Source organism: Egretta garzetta, unplaced genomic scaffold (genome assembly GCF_000687185.1).
Source record: "Egretta garzetta isolate BGI_Z169 unplaced genomic scaffold, ASM68718v1 scaffold111, whole genome shotgun sequence".
In the NCBI taxonomy this organism is placed as follows: domain Eukaryota; kingdom Metazoa; phylum Chordata; class Aves; order Pelecaniformes; family Ardeidae; genus Egretta; species Egretta garzetta.
Window position 1 is genome coordinate 93537 of NW_009258672.1, and position 17904 is coordinate 111440.

At 39.3% G+C, this 17904-nt stretch overlaps 1 protein-coding gene across 6 annotated transcripts in view; it reads right to left on the bottom strand.

Moving 5' to 3' along the window:
* Positions 1–2233: 2233 nt before the first annotated feature.
* Positions 2234–17904, bottom strand: part of MBTPS2 (membrane bound transcription factor peptidase, site 2) — a 32355-nt gene continuing 16684 nt past the window's right edge. For 3 of the 6 annotated variants that reach the window (XM_035888562.1, XM_009648793.2, XM_035888565.1), the window contains 4 exons: positions 15195–15289; positions 13120–13315; positions 6802–6877; positions 2234–5444 (listed from right to left, as the gene is read on the bottom strand). In XM_035888562.1, coding sequence (XP_035744455.1) covers positions 5222–5444; positions 6802–6877; positions 13120–13315; positions 15195–15289 — 590 coding nt within the window. In that variant the 3' untranslated portion in view covers positions 2234–5221. Of the gene's footprint in view, positions 5445–6798; positions 6878–12922; positions 12988–13119; positions 13316–14907; positions 14990–15194; positions 15290–17904 lie in introns of those variants that run through there. The other 3 variants (XR_004841176.1, XM_035888564.1, XM_035888563.1) reach the window with 3 other exon arrangements.

A 17904-nucleotide genomic window follows, 5' to 3' on the forward strand; every position in this document is an offset into this window, starting at 1 on the left:
ATAAGCTACAACTGCCCATATCACTTATTCAGCACATGGAAGGACAAAGTGGAGGGGGGGGGGGGAAGAAAAAGGTTAATCACCAGTCACTGAATGATTCAGAGAAGGGCTGGAAAAGCTATCCGCGTGCTCTGAAATGTTCATTACAAATTGTTTTCACGTTCCATGTCAATGCAAATGGAATGAGCGGAATTGCAGTGTCACATCCTGCTCTTTGTTCCCATCCTTTCACACTGGGTCAGCAGTGTGGAGGTTTCATAAAGCTGCCATAAACTGAGGTTCTTCGCTGCCCTTGGTTGCTGCCGTCTGCTCTTCACGTGTTCGTAGCAGATGAGTCCAAGGAACAAGAAAGAATCACAAGCACTGCCCTTTTCTAGCAGTCCCCAGGTACAGTGCTTCCCAAATGCTGTATTAATACAGGCTATGTACCCCAGGCAACTCAGCCACATCAAACAACTGCTCTATATATAGTGTTACATGAAATCCAGGGTGAAGAGGGTATAAAATAACTGCTAACACTGGATCTTCCCTGAGTTACGTTCGGTTTCCTTACTCTCAAGGTCCCAGGAATAAAGCTGAGGCAGGACTGGTTGTGGGAATTGGTCTGAATGCAGGTGTACAGAATGTACATTTTACAAATAACTACTGATTTCTAGAGTTTAAACCACAACTTTTAAAAACAATTAAATACAGACTAGGCTACATAAACCTTTATAATCCTTCTTCACCTGTCATAAATTATATCCACATACAAATTCAGATCTTTCAGATAGAAGACATAAAAAATTTATTTTGAAAAGGTCACCCTTTGCCATCGTGTAAAATGTATAGGAAACTACTGGGAAAACTTGGATTGTTGATGTTCTAAACTGAACAAAAATATATCCTTATTTCAAGAATGCTGAAACGCCTTGACTGCCATGGGGAGGTCTGTCCTGAAAACATTATTTCTTCACTATACTCTACACACTCTCATTCATCACAGTTATCATTCAGAGCGGCACAAAGAGCAGCATTTAGAGGGTGGTGGGTTCTAAGGTTGACCTCTTTTAGCCGCCCTGAAAAATCTGTGTTCACCATGCTTGTAGATGAGGCCTCACAGAAAGCAAGAAACATATTTTAAACATCAGCTGAACAAAACTGATGCAGCTGTGGTGACATCGTGCCCATCACTTGTCTTCTGTTTAATAAAGAAGTTAGATCAGTTATGGGAGGAAAATAGTTGTGATTTTAAAATCCGGAGAAAGCCATGGAATTCAGAGAGAGAAAAAGAAAAAAAAAGCCTACATCGCAGAGTATGGAGAACTGCTGTAAGGTATCCCTAAAAAATCGGGAATACAGACTGTGGCTGTGTATGTATCTGTTATACGTATGTATACACACACATATACACAAATGCAGAATCATCATCACTGAAAAATAAAACTGTCAATACAGTGGGTTGTTTCATTCTAAATATGATGTTAACAGATATCCCACTGTGGCTCGGAAATTTGGGCTGACCAATCTGCAAGTTTGTCTATACTTTTTCTAGCAAAGTCTCTCTCATTTAACTTGTACAGAAACAAGCTGGTTTTAATTTCCTAAGTTAGCGAAGGGCACGTAACTTCCCACATGCTAAGAAGTTAGCCATTTTCATGTCAGATCATGCATTAGCAGAACATGCTATGGAAGTCTTTGCTGATACAAAAAAAAAAATTCTCATAAAAACCAAATCAGAACAACAACTGATTACAGTTACGGCATTCTTCTGGCAATGTTCAAGTAAAAGCTCTGTATAACGCTTCCCAATGTTAGACATTACTTTTTCCATCTGATACAGATTTAAAATGCATAGTATATACATAAATAGTAGTATCTATCTAATCTTTGAGAGTGTTCTGTTTTACACTCCAGTCAATGTGCCCTATAATTATATTGATGGATTCTGTATTAAAGAATACGTTACATTCTGGAGGGGCTAATGAGAAGTAGAAAGACTTCATTTTAAGGAAAGGCTTACTTTCAATTTTTACAAAAACAGAAATAGGAGAAACATGGCAAATACTCCAGAGCAAAAATCCAACACACAACCAACATTCTGTGTCCTTCTGTGTTCTCTCTTGCTAAACAAACAAAACCCCAGAGAAATCCCTCCCAGCAACTGTATGTGTGGCACTTGCTTATAGGAATGTAATCCATACGTTAGGATTACAGGTGAATGAAATGGATCCACTGAACAACTTTTTTTTAACACAGAGTGGTCCAACTTAACTATTACTTTTGTCCACAGGTAATCCAAGATGCGCTGCGTCACCATTCATACCCAGTTTGCTTAAAGTTTTGATTCAAATCGACCCTTATTCAGTAGAATTCCAGCACATGGAGAAATGCACCCATGAATTCTTTTTAAAAGCTTCTAGTATTCTCTCCCCCACAGAAGATAACCAAGGTCTTTACAGCGTACTAGTGTGTCTGTTTTGCTAAAACCATAACCGATGTCTTCTCCACTCTCTTTGTGATTATGAGGTCAAACACAGATGGAAGTTCTGCTTAGTGTAACTGTGGCTTTTGGTGATTGCGTGAAGTGAAATAAATTGGATTTAGTTTCCTTTGATAAAACATCGTGGTTTGGTCACACATTAAATAACCAGGAACAACCTGCCAGCCTTGTTAGAGCAGATGTAGCTTGTGTATGTTAATTCAGAAACTTTGCTTTTTTAAATCTCTTGCCTACATCTCCAGGAGGGGTACTGTGCTACAAGATCGTTCCAAGCAGTTGTAGTCAACAATGAATATATAAAGGATCAACTTGGAATGTTTTTCACAGAATACTTTTGAATCACCGCAGATGCATTTGTTGTTGCTTTAGATAGTAAGACAGCACTGCAACTCTGATACATAAATACTAGCTGTTTTGAAAAGCTAATAATCCTGTCTTTCTAAACTGCATTAAAACTCCTAAGCACAAATTAATTTTGTGCACTGTAGATTGAACCAGACACAGAAGCAGAGGAAAATGGCACAGAGCCACTGAAAGGAAGACCTCAGATTGGTAAGCAGCCACTTAGGTGAGTGAGCAGGCTTCCAGAGTGTAGCTTGAGTTGGGCTTTGTGCAAGAGCCAGGCAGCTCCTACCCCTCCTGGCCACGGAGAGATGGCAGAGTGGCCCATCAGAAGTGCTACCCTGAAGCCTCTACATGTTCCCACTAGTGATGATGAGTTAGACTTTCAGGGTGTCTCCTGAAGAAAGAGAAGCCTGCTGGTAGTTTCTGATAGTTTTGTTTTTCCTTTCTTGCATTTGGTATTACTTTTAACAGTCCCCAAAGGGACCTACTCACGCTGGATTGACTGGAGGAGGATTTACTCTCTCTTACTGGGATCTGTCCCAACATGCCTGGGTTGAAACGATTGAAAATGAGAGGCACGGGCCCACCACCCCACAGAGGTGAACATCAAGAGGCCCACCTGGCCTGTGACAGCACTGGGGAGGTAAGTAAACTAACACAACAACAAATAAACAACCAAGCTCCCTCATTACTGCTTGCATCATCTTCAGAAAAGAATACCTCTCAAAAAAGTATGATGCAAATGCAAACATCATAGCTACAAAGCCATGCAGTAGCACCAGGAATTGGGCTCAGCTCTGCTTTAGAATTACCCAGGCTCTTACCTCTACCACCAAGAGAATTTACGTTAGCTGGTCATGCATGCTGCAGCACTCCCTGCAGGCCAGTATCTGTGAGCTTAGTTCCTGGTGGAAAGGCCATTTCTGTAAAGCAACTCTGAGCTGCAGCGGCTCCTATGGGGAGCATTGTATGAGCCAGAAGTTGCAGGGCATTTTCCAAAATTTTCCTATTTCAAATATTTAGGCTCCCAAATGGGAGCATTTTTATTTTGTTGTTAATATCAGCCTATATTGAAGCAAGGCTCTGACTGAACCCAAGTTGTATGAGCTAGGCAATATATCACAGGAGAACATGACAGTTAATGTATAATCCTATTGGGATAAAATATTACAGACTTATAGAGCTTCAAAGTATGTCAGACATACTTCAGTCAGCAAAACACTGACTGTTCTTCTGCTGTTCATTTAAGAACAAGGACATGGTCTGTATTCATTTCAGAAAGCAAAGCCAAATGTTTAAACGGTTCAATTCACAATCACATTCTTCCTCTAAACAATTCTGATCCAAGACCAGCTTCAGCTAAACATCTTTGTTAGCTGTCTTTGAACAGCATGAATCCTAGCAAAGGAAAACAACCCTTTGAAAGACAGAAAACCATCAGTGAGTTACTGTACATATTACATGCATAGCATCAGAAGACAGACACCATAAAAACAACAGGTTTCACTTTTAACTGTAAACAGGTATAACAGTATTATTATCTGAGTAAAACAACACAAACATTACTTATCACTTAGGAATAATTGTGCACAGCATACTTCAGCACTCAGAAACTAAATTTCAGTTACCTCACAGCTATTGCTGACAAATATTGCCTTTAAAAAATCTTCAGCTGCCTATGATAGTATACAACTGAATGTGTAGGAAACACAGACATGTGGGCTTTGTTATCTTCCCACATGCCTCGTTCTTAACAGACATCGGCACTTCTCATCTACATCCTGAGGACAACATCCTTCCAGTCATTTTGGCCAGCTAAAAAGGGAAGATACTAACCCATATGGCCTCTCTCCCCTCATTAACACCTGCTAAGCATTTACCTAGCTTTTCACCATTTTGAGATCAGGCTTTACAGCTTCTTAAGAGTCCAGTTTGGTAAAATACCAGATTGGAAAAACAGAACAAGACACTCAAGACTGCTGACTGAGAAGTGATCAGAGCCCACACAGATCTTCTGACAATAATTCAAATTATAGCATAAAACCTAAGTGTTTTTTTCTCCCATTTTACAAATGTTTGAGGCCAAATAATTCCCTTGAGACCTCAATTAATGAAGTCTTAGGCTTTTTCCTCTGAAACTTTACAATTCAATTTCTCCAAAATCAGTACAGTGCTTAAAGAGTATATAAAAAGGTTCCTACTTCTTTCTGTTCTTTCCCATCACCACAGGCACAATGTTGTACAGTTTTAAATTAAAACAGCAGCCACCAGTGATTGTTCTTTCAGTGTCATTTTAAGGGAATTATTTCAATCTCAGTACTGAACAAGTTTGAAAAGGCAATGGATTCATTATTTCTGTGTATTTGGAGAACTGATGGAAGTGCATCCAATGTTCTATCGTGCTGTCACCATCCAAAGTCCCAGTGCAACATTGGCAGCCAAAAGTGCACTACCAGCAAGCAAAATTAAAAAGCCAACAAGCTCTCTGTTTTGTTTTTCTACAATCAGCGAGCTCAGAGTGGCTTCCAGGAATGAATTTAATATCCACTGACCATCCAAAGCGAAGCAGGGTACAGCATTGATAACTGCCAGTGCTCCTGACAGCGAAATTAGGTACCTGGTTGACATTAGTTAAGGTTCATGAAAAATATCCAAGAAAATGTAAAAAAAATAAAATTAACACGAACATATTTTTTATTTCTAGTATGCAGAGGGAAACATACGACGGTTATTTTTTTTAGCTGCCATTCTGCTTCACAGAAATTATGAGTACAATGAGTTTTACACCATAACATACCAGCTCAGAGAATTGCCTTTATAGATTAATTTGGTTTTAAGCATAGGTTTGGATACTGAAACAACCTGCACTCTTCCCAACTCGGATGAAAGTGGATGACAGCAAAACCACACTTAATACTGCCCATCTTCCTCTCTTGCTTTGTGTGGTTTTGGAGGAAGGTTACAGCTCCGATACCATGCCTGAAGTAAGAAGGTATTCTAGACCTATGACCTAAGTATGAAATAATGATTAGGAGTATTTTCCAAAACACTCCCTCGCTGGAGTAAGTAAATGGCTAGAATATAATTGGAAATCTGGCCTCCCTCTCCTACTTACTTGTTAGCCAGAAAAGTTGAGTGGATTTCTGTACATGCATGTGCATCTGAGAATGAGGCAAGGGTAGATAATTTTTATTGTCGGTAAAGGCTTGCTAACTGTAATACCTACCTGCATCCTATAATGGCTGGACAAGAAGACATAGGACTCAGAAAGCAGCTGGGTCAGGGTGAAACTTGGTGTGTTCCCAGAAAAGGGGAGCTTAAGTAGCATCTTTACTCTAGTTTGAGGGACTGCACTGAACTACACTGTTTAATTGTTCTATCTACACTGTTTAATTGTTCTATAGCCACACATAAACATTTCAGTTTCTAAGGCTAAGCATTCTTATATTAGCCATATGCAAGCCTACTAACCTTTATGTATGCATATACATCATCTCATTCATTAATAAGCATGTTTTAACTGAATTATCATCCTGCTTTTTGAAGGGTAAGTTTTCCTTCCTGATGAAGAAAAGAAAAAGAAAAACCATACCCTGTTATTTAGTTCAGTATAATGACTCAAAAATGATAATTCTGACATACCAAAGCTAGCAATAACATCTCATTTTTCCTGCCATAAATTCAGACTTACTTTGACTTTCTTGTCAGAGGTGTTAAGACTTACCTTCAAGAAAGAGTTAAAAAAAAGCACTGACCAAAAATATCCTGCTAAGCACAAGAAAGTGAGAGATTTCATTTTGAGCTTGGCACATGGACAATAATCAATGCAGAGATGGGATAAAGATGTCAAAACTCCACAGAAATGTTTCAGAGCATCCTGTCTAAAATGATATCCAACTGCAATTTTGCTGGGTCACCAAATTCTAAATAGTTCCCTTCTTGCCTTAAAAGAACAAACATACTTCAAAGGATACTTGCAAAATGTTTCTATCACCACAGGCAGATCGATGCTTAGAAAGTTTTGTCGTGGTACAAAACTGCTGAGACTTACTGAAATGAAAAAACAAAGATACACAAAACATGAACAGTCATGCCAGGATTACAACATTATGAATTTTAGATTATAATTTTGCAGAAAAATCAGATCTGAAATGACATTTCTTCAAGAATGAATAAGAAATCTAAATATGGTGTTGCTTGGGTTTTGTTCTTAAAAAAGTGCAGTCGTTAAATCTTTCTTAAACATGGTAGCTATCATAGTAAAGTCACTACACAAAATACAATTAGCATGATTTGAGTAAAAGTTGATCTAAGGTATGTATTTTCAGAGGCAACTGTACATCTGTAGTCATAAAGACCACATTGTGTAATTCAAGTCCTTTTCAAAGAAAAATACATAAAAAGAGATTATAGTTACCAGACTTTTTCAACATACGCAGTCCACATGTATACATTTATACTGTGGGTGCACATGTGTACTTTCTCTGAAGGCCAGAAAATTCTTGCAGATCTCCCCAACCTGAGGCTCAGCTCATGGTGTATAGGAGCAGGGCAGACAGGGAGCAGAGTTTTGGAGTCACTCTGAGAAAGCAAAGGCTGGGAGATGACGCACAGCTCCATTACACATCTTAACACCAGTATGTAAGTACCTTCTTTTTCTGTCTTCAGATGATGCCATAAGCAACTCCCAAGACATAACTTAGTGCAACTTAAAAACTTGGGAAGAGGGACTCAGCATCCTTCCTATAAATAGTGACTGGAAAATTGCAGTTTCAAGCACCACATGACCTTGAAATGCTTCTTTAGTGATGTAATTTCTTCGAAGGTATACATGAAGCTTCAGCTGACTGCATGCTGAATGTTTATGAGAGACTCCTCAAAGAAAACTGAGGTAGCTTGAGACCCCCCAGGAGCGCACTCTGTTAGTACAGGGATGTTCCATCTGGGCTGTCTCATAAAAAAATCTTGATGCAGACTTTCAAAGTAAACAGCAGTCTCAGTCTGCCAGCCTCAGGGACCGTTTGAAAGCCTTAGTTCTGTGACAGCTGAAAGAAAGACACCTCTCCTACGAGAAGGCTCCACTCATAGCATAGCAGAATCTTACCCCCAGAAGGAAGAGGTTTAGGTAAATTAAGGCTGAATTAGAAAATCACCTTAAGAATGAGCTTGCACAGTATCAACAATAGTCACTCTGTCCCTAAAGAACAACTTCGGACACAAGTTGAAGCCAACAACAATGGCCTGAATTTTCCCTACCAGCCTGGGAAAAAGCCATTAGCCGTAAGAAATACCATCTCCACAGAGACAATGTGAAAGCAAGAGTTCAAATCCCACTCAGTACAAACATCCCTTGGGAAAGGAACAATTTAACTCACCCTTTGAGAAATCTTAAAACCATAGGCTAAGAGAACACTGGGAACCTCACAGCACTAGTACACAACATACCAAAAGTGCTGCTAAGTATATCTTGGTTAAGAGTGAGATCAGATTTCTTCAGGTTCAATAAACAATTCAAGGACATCAGAAGAAAGATGAGAGAAAAGTAATTCCAAAGGCACATGAGGCAGAGAACTTGTCTACTCAGTCACATAAACACTTTTACTTCTGTTAATAGAGGCCCTTCTGATGAGTCATTAGCAATAATTAGTCCAACCAGCAAGCATACCATGGGATGGAGAGATTTGGATAGCAAGGAGTCCCAAAAAAAGAACGGGTTTGGTGTGGCCACAAGCAGAGAACTTTCCAATACCAAAACTGCCACAGCTGTGCCCAGGCAGCTTGAAAATCATATTCTCTCTTACGTTAGCTTAAGAAAGACCTTTGATTTAGGGGAACTGACAGAAAATAAGTAAGTCTGCTGGACTACTGAGTGAAGAATGTAACAGACAGAAATCCTGGACACCACCCAGCTCAGAAAGTCAGAGGTATCCAAGTCAAGTGATATCCAAAGCAAACAACTCATCAAGCTGAAGGCTGGTAACAGAACATCTGATCAGATCTCTTGTTCATGAGCCAAAATAGCAAAATGGCTGAGGCAGGCAATGTATTCACAGGTTTCAAAAGACACACACTGCAATATACTGACATTTCAATGCTTGACTGCCTCTTGACAAACACCTAATGGCCACTAACTATCCTGAACCTGAAAAGTTGTGCCTACATTGAGAATGGATCGCTAATCTCCTTCCCTCTTTCTTACAACAAACTGTCTGTCGTTCCTGACAGCCACTAGACATGGTTCTAAACGCCACACTGTGCTGCTGAAGTAATCTCCAAAACACAAAGAAACTCTTCAGGAGGGTGCTGGACTGAGCTCTGGACACTGTAATATGAGGCAATGAATTTAGTGGCTGTAATGGATCAAACCTAATGGCAGCAGGCAAATCTGTCCTTCGAGGAATAACAAAAGAATCACAGAAATTATGTTCTCCAGGCATGTCTTCAAAAGACACTGCTGGGAAGAGGTGAATAGCAATGAGGCTGGGTGAGAGAAAACAGTCATTGTTTTCCCACTCTAATTAAACAATTCTTTGGCCTGGAATTAACATTTCTTTTGTTGGCTAATGCTAGATGCTGTTGGCAAATATTGAGAAGAATGCACAACGCACACAATTTTAATTAGAAGTGATTTGGGGACTAGGTTGACCAAAGAGCTTTTCAAAACCTCTTCATGGGGGAAAAGGGCATGTATGTTACGGAGGATAGGGACAGTACCACATGAGATATTTCTGTGTGGTCTCCAGAAGAACTATACATGTAACCCTTTAAATATGGGTTGAAAGCAAAGAAGGACCATCCTCAGCAATAAAGGGAAACAAACACGGAAATACTGAGAAAACAGCCTGTACCAGGTAGACCTTCATGAGGGATTATGGCTCTTGTTGCCCAAAAACCTCCCCAAAGCTAGAAGTGGCTTTTTTTTAGACTTGGGTACTTTTTTTTAGACTCGGATACAACAGAAGTAGGACACTGGTGCAGTTTTGGGAAATTATCTTCTAGGTAAGTTCCATCTTCTTTTCATGAAGGAAATCTTGCAGTTTTTGATCCCTGATGGGGCAATGCAGATACAGTAACATTCAGGGATATGATCTTCCCTCAAGCAATGTGAATTCCAAATGTGGATTTTATTCACCAGATTCTTCCCAGCCAACAAGGGCCTGAGAAGGAAGCCAAGATTTTGCAATACCAGAAATGACATGAAAGAAAAAAAACACCATACAAAATAAAGAAGAAACACTGCAAAGTTGCATACCAAGAATGACAGGGCCCTCCATTTCAATCTTACGTCCAACATAGGCAGAGCCTCTAAAGCGTAACTGGCCTGCAATAAGAAAAGTCTAAAAGTCTTGACTAATACCAGATGAATTAAACCCACAGGATGATTTTATATTGGATTACATTAAATACTTTTTACAGAGAGAATGCTAATTAAAAGGACTAATCAATGTGTCCATCCTAAACAACATGAATTCCTCATCATTCCTTCTGGTTTAGTTTTGGCCAAATCTCCAGCATTGTAAACACATTTGGGATTATGGTTCTTTACAGGTTTTGGTTTTTTTTTTTACACTGGACACAAGAGCTACATATAGCATGCATATCAACAAAAAATATTTTTGCCAGGATATTTTACTTTGAGGAAACAGAAACATTTTACAGAAGTAAGCTGTATAACCTGTTTCTTGTAAGTAGCTAATATGGATATAAATTTTTAAAAATATTGTATCTAAAAGCTAGCTTCAAACGAAAACATGAAATAATTACTGCTTCTCCATAAACCAGGACTATCATGACAACAATACAAGCCTAAGTAGAAAATAATAATTTAGATATCATAATCTTAGAATGTTTTTCAAACATTACTTCAGTGACATTTCTAGAGAAAGTAGTCAAAGTACACACTAGCAGACCTCCCATATCAGGTTGCATGTTAAATGTAGCACCACTCTAAAAAAGTATTGTTTCCTGCAGAAGAAAGATCACACTAAAGAATAAGGCATTCCACTAAAATGTACTCCTATTTCAAAATTCACACAATAGAGGAAGAAATTATTTTCCTTTCTTAACTGTAAAAAAAATGGTTACCACGTTCTGATCAGTCACATTTGGGGGAAAAAAAAAAATCAAACCTGTTGGCCCCAAGCCAGTATTGTGCAGTGCAAAGCTATGTCTGAAATGTTTAGAATTTGTTTCAATGGAATGCATGGAACTCTACAATGGTGCAGTAGACTACCTGCTGCCCAAGCCAGGATCCTGTAGTTTTAGCTCTGGTGTTTTTCCAAGAGGAACATAGAGCATAGGTTGCATTTGCAGCAAAATCAAGCATTTAGCTTTCAAATTAACACATTCAGTGTGCAATTCCCAGGGTACAGTAAATCACTTTAGAATTCTATTCCTGTAAATACACTGTAACTTGTATCTTCACACAGCAACTTCTTAAAGTAGAACTACCTCTTTAGATGCAGTAACATTCTTTTCTGACTTCTGAAAGACTGACAAGTTCGATCGTTCTGCAGAATTACTGTTCAGTAAGAAACACTGACTAAAATTCCAGTGCTCCTACATATTAGAAAGAGAACAATATCAATTGTTCTAGAGTACCTACAGTTTTTATTGTCAGAGACCAAGAAAGGGAACTTAAAATAATCATCAAACTCTATTCTTAAAAGTTGTTGGTGCATTTGGAATAGATGTCATCAAATCTAGAACCGTGTGTTGATACCACACAGCTGAGCAATGTTTTCCTCCTAAATGGCAAGAGGGCAGAAATAACAAGTTAAGAGATCATATTTTCAGCTTAAATGAGGATATAGTGTAAACAAGTAGAAATAAAAAATTTGTCATGAAGCATCAAGATATGACTAGCACAGAAAGATAAAGACTGACAGATTAACTAAAAATATGTTTGTGTAAGAATGCAAATGGATTTACACTACCAGATTTCATTACTGTTTCTAAAGCTCTTTTGTACCTAATTCCAGTGCTTCTTCAGAAAAATATAATGCCTTGCTAAGGAGGTACTTCAAGGTGTCTGAAGTGAAATCTCCTCGTGTGAGGTATAGCTGTCTGTGAGGAACTGTCCTGGTTTTGGCTGGGACAGAGTAAATTTTCTTCCTAGTAGCTGGCCTAGTGCTGTGGTTTGGCTTTAGTATGAGAAGAATGTCGATAACACACTGATGGTTTAGTTGTTGCTGAGCAGTGCTTAGACCAGTCAAGGACTTCTTCAGCTTCCTCTGCTCTGCCAGGTGCACAAGAAGCTGGGAGGGGGCACAGCCAGGACAGCTGACCCCAACTGGCCAAAGGGGGATTCCGTACCATATGACATCACACTCAGTGTATAAACTGGGGGGGCACTTGGCCGGGGGAGCAGCTATCGCTGCTGAGTGATGGGCTGGGCATTGGTCAGTGAGTGGTGAGTGGCTGCATCACTTGTTTTTCCTGGGTTTTGTCTCTCTCTCTCTTGTTGTTTTAATTATTATTTTTATTATTATTACTATTTCAATTATTAAACTGAAGTTCCCTAGGATGCACGTTGGTCACCCTCTAGTCACTGAACTCACCCAACAGCAGAGGAAGGGACAGTAGTTTAACACTTTGTACTTTTTTAACCCCATCTCAAGCTAATTTTCACCATGCCACTCAAGCTACTCCATAGGGATGTTGGTGAGTTTGTTCATTCTTCCCATACTTGCTCCAAGAGCAGAATTACTTTTTACTTGTATACCTGGCTCAAGGATATAAGCTTGCCTAAAGCAGAGCCATAGTCTGTTATTTTATTTAGGGCACTCAAATAAATTAAAAAATAATCAGGAAAAAACTATGTTGTGATTGTACTTTTGGCTCAGCAGTCATGGGAATCCATCACATATACTTGGATACTAGGTGTGAATTTAAGCAGTAACGCTAATATTCCAAGCAAGGTATTAGAGCAAGATGCCCTAGAGATTTTACAATAGCATTCTGAGAAGTTTATGTGTTAGGAAAATGCAGGTGCCTGGTTGCCATGACTAACCTGGGTGAGATCTGTTATAGAAATAGTCCTTGCATACTTTTCTGAAAAAAAACCCATCTCATATCACATATGGTTTCTATTACCTTCATAACTCATTGCACTGTGCACATTTCATTTTAGGCCTGAGTAGTCCATGTCTCTCCACTGGCTGTAACAAGAAATGGATTCTGCATTAAACAAGTTAACTGACAAGTGCTCCAAGACCTTGTTCAAGCAGCCAGGCAAAGTAAACCATATTAGAAATCCTTTTTGTTAAATTGTTTTAATAAATAATACCAACCTGTGTATTGAAGATGCATGGGGTGTCCTACATACAGCATGTCAATATGGGGTGGATGTTTTACCCTGATTAGCCTTGTTTGGTTCTCTAGAGAAGGAGTCACACAAAAGCCTGGTACAAAGTCCTTCTGGCAGTCCACATTGGTTCGACAAACTTTGCTGGCCTCGATAACTTTTCGTGCTGGCAGACAGGCATACTGCAAAGGGCATTTAAAATGATTACCAAATTTAAAGGTATTTTCCAACAGATCAGAATAAAAAGTACTATATATTCCTTTTTAAAGCAAAGGAAGTGCCTCACTGATATACTACCAGCCCATGAAGGGCTGAAATCTGATTTTGGGATTTTTTTTGTCAAATCCTGCAGAACCTCTACCTGATACATATTCAACCTGTCACTCCATTTTCAGTGCAATGTGGAAGAGAGGGTGTGCACATGTACCAAAATAAAAGCTATCTGTTTTTAAAAACACATTTTAATGTTTACATTTTGTACACACATGCACAATAAAAAAATCAAGGCATCTAAACATGTCAGTGATTTCTAATGAACAGAGTGACTTACCTGTTTAAGAAGTTTTAATCTTCATTGATCTATACCTCATTTGGCTGAACAAAACCTTACGTTCAGCAAACAAACCAACAAACCTACTGGCTGTGTTGTAGCTAAGAAATTATTCTCAACAAAGACGAACATGGGACTTAATGCAGTGCTGGTCCCCAAGTTCTACTTGTAACACTCTCTCAGCAGTCTGAAAGACCAGATCTTTTTTGCTCCCTCCAGGCCAAAGACAGTATAGCAGCAAGGAACAGGAAATTGTTTTTTCCCCCTCAAGTCTCTTGTAAAAGCTCAGTGATAATTTTCCTTTTGTTCTTAAACACAAGTAAGGAAAGTTCTTCACCTACTGTTTGCCTTAGAAAAAAACAAACAAAAAAAAGATTTTCCTGCTTCTTAGCCTGATAGTTACACCTTCCATAGATGCATGAGTGTCAGACACTCTCCATTAACCTCAATACAAGCTCTTTCTATTCTAATGAGGGGGAGAGGGCACACTCAAATACTGCTGTATAGCACTGCAAAGACTATTTAAAAGAATTACTCAGAAACTCAGACAGTCTAAGGACACCTGAAGGTCACAGGCTTCTGGATGCTTTTATTTCTTCTCTGTTCCTAAGTAGCAGCTATGAGCTTAAGAATGTCAAAGTTCAGTGGGGTAGTGATTTATCAAATCTTGCTGAACTCCAGGATGTTACCAGCCACTGTCATATTTCAAATGAACTGCTGGTCTGTGCTCAGTTCTTAGTGGTTAAATACCACAAAAACATCCTGGAATGGGAAATTTACCATTGTAGAAACTGTAAACATAGCAGATGTAGGGACAGACTTATTTCCACTGCTTTAGATATTTATTACTAGAAGTCAGAACAATAACAAACTGGTATGTGTAGAAAAGTTTACCCAGTTCATACTCGTGGTCTTTTTCTTGTAAAGAGAACTGTTAGAAATATTACATCATTGTCAATATGGATCACGTATTTTAACAAACATTTCTGTATTTTGAAGAGAGTAAGTCAAAATCCTACTGAGAAACTTTATATGTTTCCACATGTTACAAGAAAATCAACATGGTGAAAAACTGGGCAATCTCTAGGACCTTCTCTTGCATGTTTTTAGTTTAACCTAGTAAGCAGCACTGCTGGCCTCAGACAAAATAACTGAACAGATAGTCCCGTGCTTTCCTTTGCCTGTAGTCCTTAGTAGCTTTAGAGACTGAAGCACTATTCTCACCTGGTGGTGAAAATGATGGAGGTGTCTTTCTGCCTAAAGCAATGAGGAGTGTAAGATCTTTTCTGGTTCTTCCAGAGACTCCCTGATTGATCATGGGAAAAAATCATAACTAATACTTTGCTTTTTTAAGCTGTTAATAGGGAGAATAACATACACATACACCTTTATTACAAACTGTAGGTATTCTTAAGCACTTGGGTATGCTGCATAAATGTTGGTAAATATTACTAGTTTAATTTAAATAATTTCAGATTTACCAAATGGGATTAGCAGTTTAAGTAACTTACCAGGTGGCTGTCCAAGTTATTGCTATATGAAAAGCAAATGTCTGTGAGGCTGTTGTTACTACAACATTCAACTGTGCCATCGAGTCTTCTATAGACTAAAGAACATAGGCATAGAGCAAATGATCAATATTACAGTAACTTCCTGAAAAGAAATTAGTCTCTGAATGAAGTAATACAATCATTCTGTGACCTTCAAGAATTATAGTAATTCACAGAGCCTAGCTGTGGTCCAGTCAGAACTAAAAATAAGCTTCACCGCTTTAACAATGTCACATACTGATTTTTTCATCTTAATAAATCACCTTGAGATACTGGGAATCTACTACTGCAATGTTCTGAGCATTATGAGTTACAAAATACTTTATCCGTTGCCCCCAACTTCCATTAAGGTTTGGCATAGAAATTTGCTACTTGCAAATATAGTAGTTGATTTCACTGGCTGGCTATGGAAATGACCAAGACTCAAAACGTCCTCTTTAAAATGTGAAAGCCTTTACAAGATTCAGCTGTTGAAAGCTTTCCAAGCCTTGAAGGCTGCAGCAGTGCATAAATGATGTTTTAAACCGTGATTTAAATAGTCTGGTACAGAATCTTTATATGGGTGTTCGTTAAGTGAATTAAACGTAACTTAGTCTACAACAACAGCTTTTAAAAAAACCCACAAAAGAATAGTCACTGTAAGAATCTGTGTCACAGCAGCACTGCAGTACCTTCCTTAGGCAGATCAAGCCTGCGATACTGGTTGCTGATTTATCACTGCATAACCTTCAGTCCACTAACGTGGAGCTTTATGCCTGGGGCTTACAGGTGCAAGCACTGTACCGTACAATCCTTTTTTCAAGTACCCTGAGGCTAAGCAACCACATATATTTTTGAATAGTGAATGACCATGAAATTAGTTTCCTTATAAACTGCATTGAAAACACTTTTTTTTTTTTTTAATTTCAAGAAGGTCCTTGGGGCATTGTTTTCTGTCTAGCTTCATAGTCAAACAGTTTACTCTCCATTTGTTTTATGGTCAAGTAGATAGGGTCCATTTGCTAGATACATTTTTATTGATATTCTGTATTTATGTCAAGTTGTGAACTGCGAAGATTTTGACAAATGGCAGCTGCTGGAGACCTAACAGAGTTCATTTAATTTCAGAGGAATATTTCTCACTGCTGGAGGCTTATGGCTCCGAAAATGCAGACAGACTGGTCTGATTAGGAAGAATGCAGCAGTGGGACAATGGGCTGCTAACACAACACAGCAACCAGGCTTAGAAGCAATACTGAGTCTCCAGTATTAAGTCTCTACTATTTCAATCTAAATAGGACTGCTTCAGTTGCAGAATATGCAGCTTTATTATCCATGACTCTGAAACTGCATTTCAGAGAACAGCAGAATCTGAGCACATATACCTACACCATCTAAGAATTGGTTCTTACTGGCCATCCCTGCCCAGCTAAAGCATGTGCCAAAGTTGCCCTCTTCTTTGGAGGGATAATCCAAACTGTTAGGTCTCTAAAAGCAGGATCTTACCCATACTCCGCTTGTTTCCAGTTTAAATATTTATCTTAGTTCCAGCTCTAAGATTACTTTCCTTACATACTAAAGAAAAAATAAATACATTTCAGCCTCACAAGAGAACTATAATGCATCAAAACCCATGGGTAGTCGAGCTGCCTGACCTCCTGTTTACTTCCAGTATGATGGAAAAATGCAGTAACAATTTTAAAGCTCTGAATAGCATCATATAAGTTTTTCTCAATGGCAGCCCTTTACCTTTGGAATTCAGTCTCCATGGATGCTTGCATGAAACAAACTCTAGAGAGCTTTAGGGCACAGAATCACAGAATCACAGAATTGTTTAGGTTGGAAGAGCCCTTTAAGATCAAGTCCAACCATAAACCTAATACTGCCAAGTCCACCACTAGCCCATGTCCCTAAGCACCGCACCTACATGTCTTTTAAATACCCCCAGGAATGGGGACTCAACCACTTCCCTGGGAAGCTTCTTCCAATGCTTGACAATCCGTTCGGTGAAGAAATCTTTCCTAATATCCAATCTAAACCTCCCCTGGCGCAACTTGAGGCCATTTCCTTTCATCCTATCACTCGTTACTTGGGAAAAGAGATCACAGAATCACAGAATCGCAAGGGTTGGAAGGAACCTTGGGAGATCGTCTAGTGCAACCTCCCTGCTAAAGCTGGTTCTCCTAGAGCATGTTACACAGGACATCGTCCAGGCAGGCTTTGAATATCTCCAGAGAAGGAGACTCCACAACCTCCCTGGGCAGCCTGTTCCAGGGCTCTGTCACCCTCAGAGTAAAGTTCTTCCTCAGGTTCAACTGAAACCTCTTATGTTCCAGTTTGTACCCGTTGGCCCTTGTCCTGTCGCTGGACACCACTGAGAAGAGTCTGGCTCCATCTTCGTGACATCCACCCTTAAGATATTTGTATGTATTGACGAGGTCCCCTCTCAGTCTTCTCTTCTCCAGGCCGAACAAGCCCAACTCCCTCAGCCTTTCCTCATAGGGGAGATGCTCCAGTCCCTTTATCATCCTAGTTGCTCTCTTCTGGACTCTCTCTAGGAGTTCCTCATCTTTCTTGAACCAGAGAGCCCAGAACTGGACACAGTACTCCAGGTGGGGTCTCACCAGGGCAGAGTAGAGGGGGAGGATAACCTCCCTCGACCTGCTGGCCACACTCCTCTTAATGCACCCCA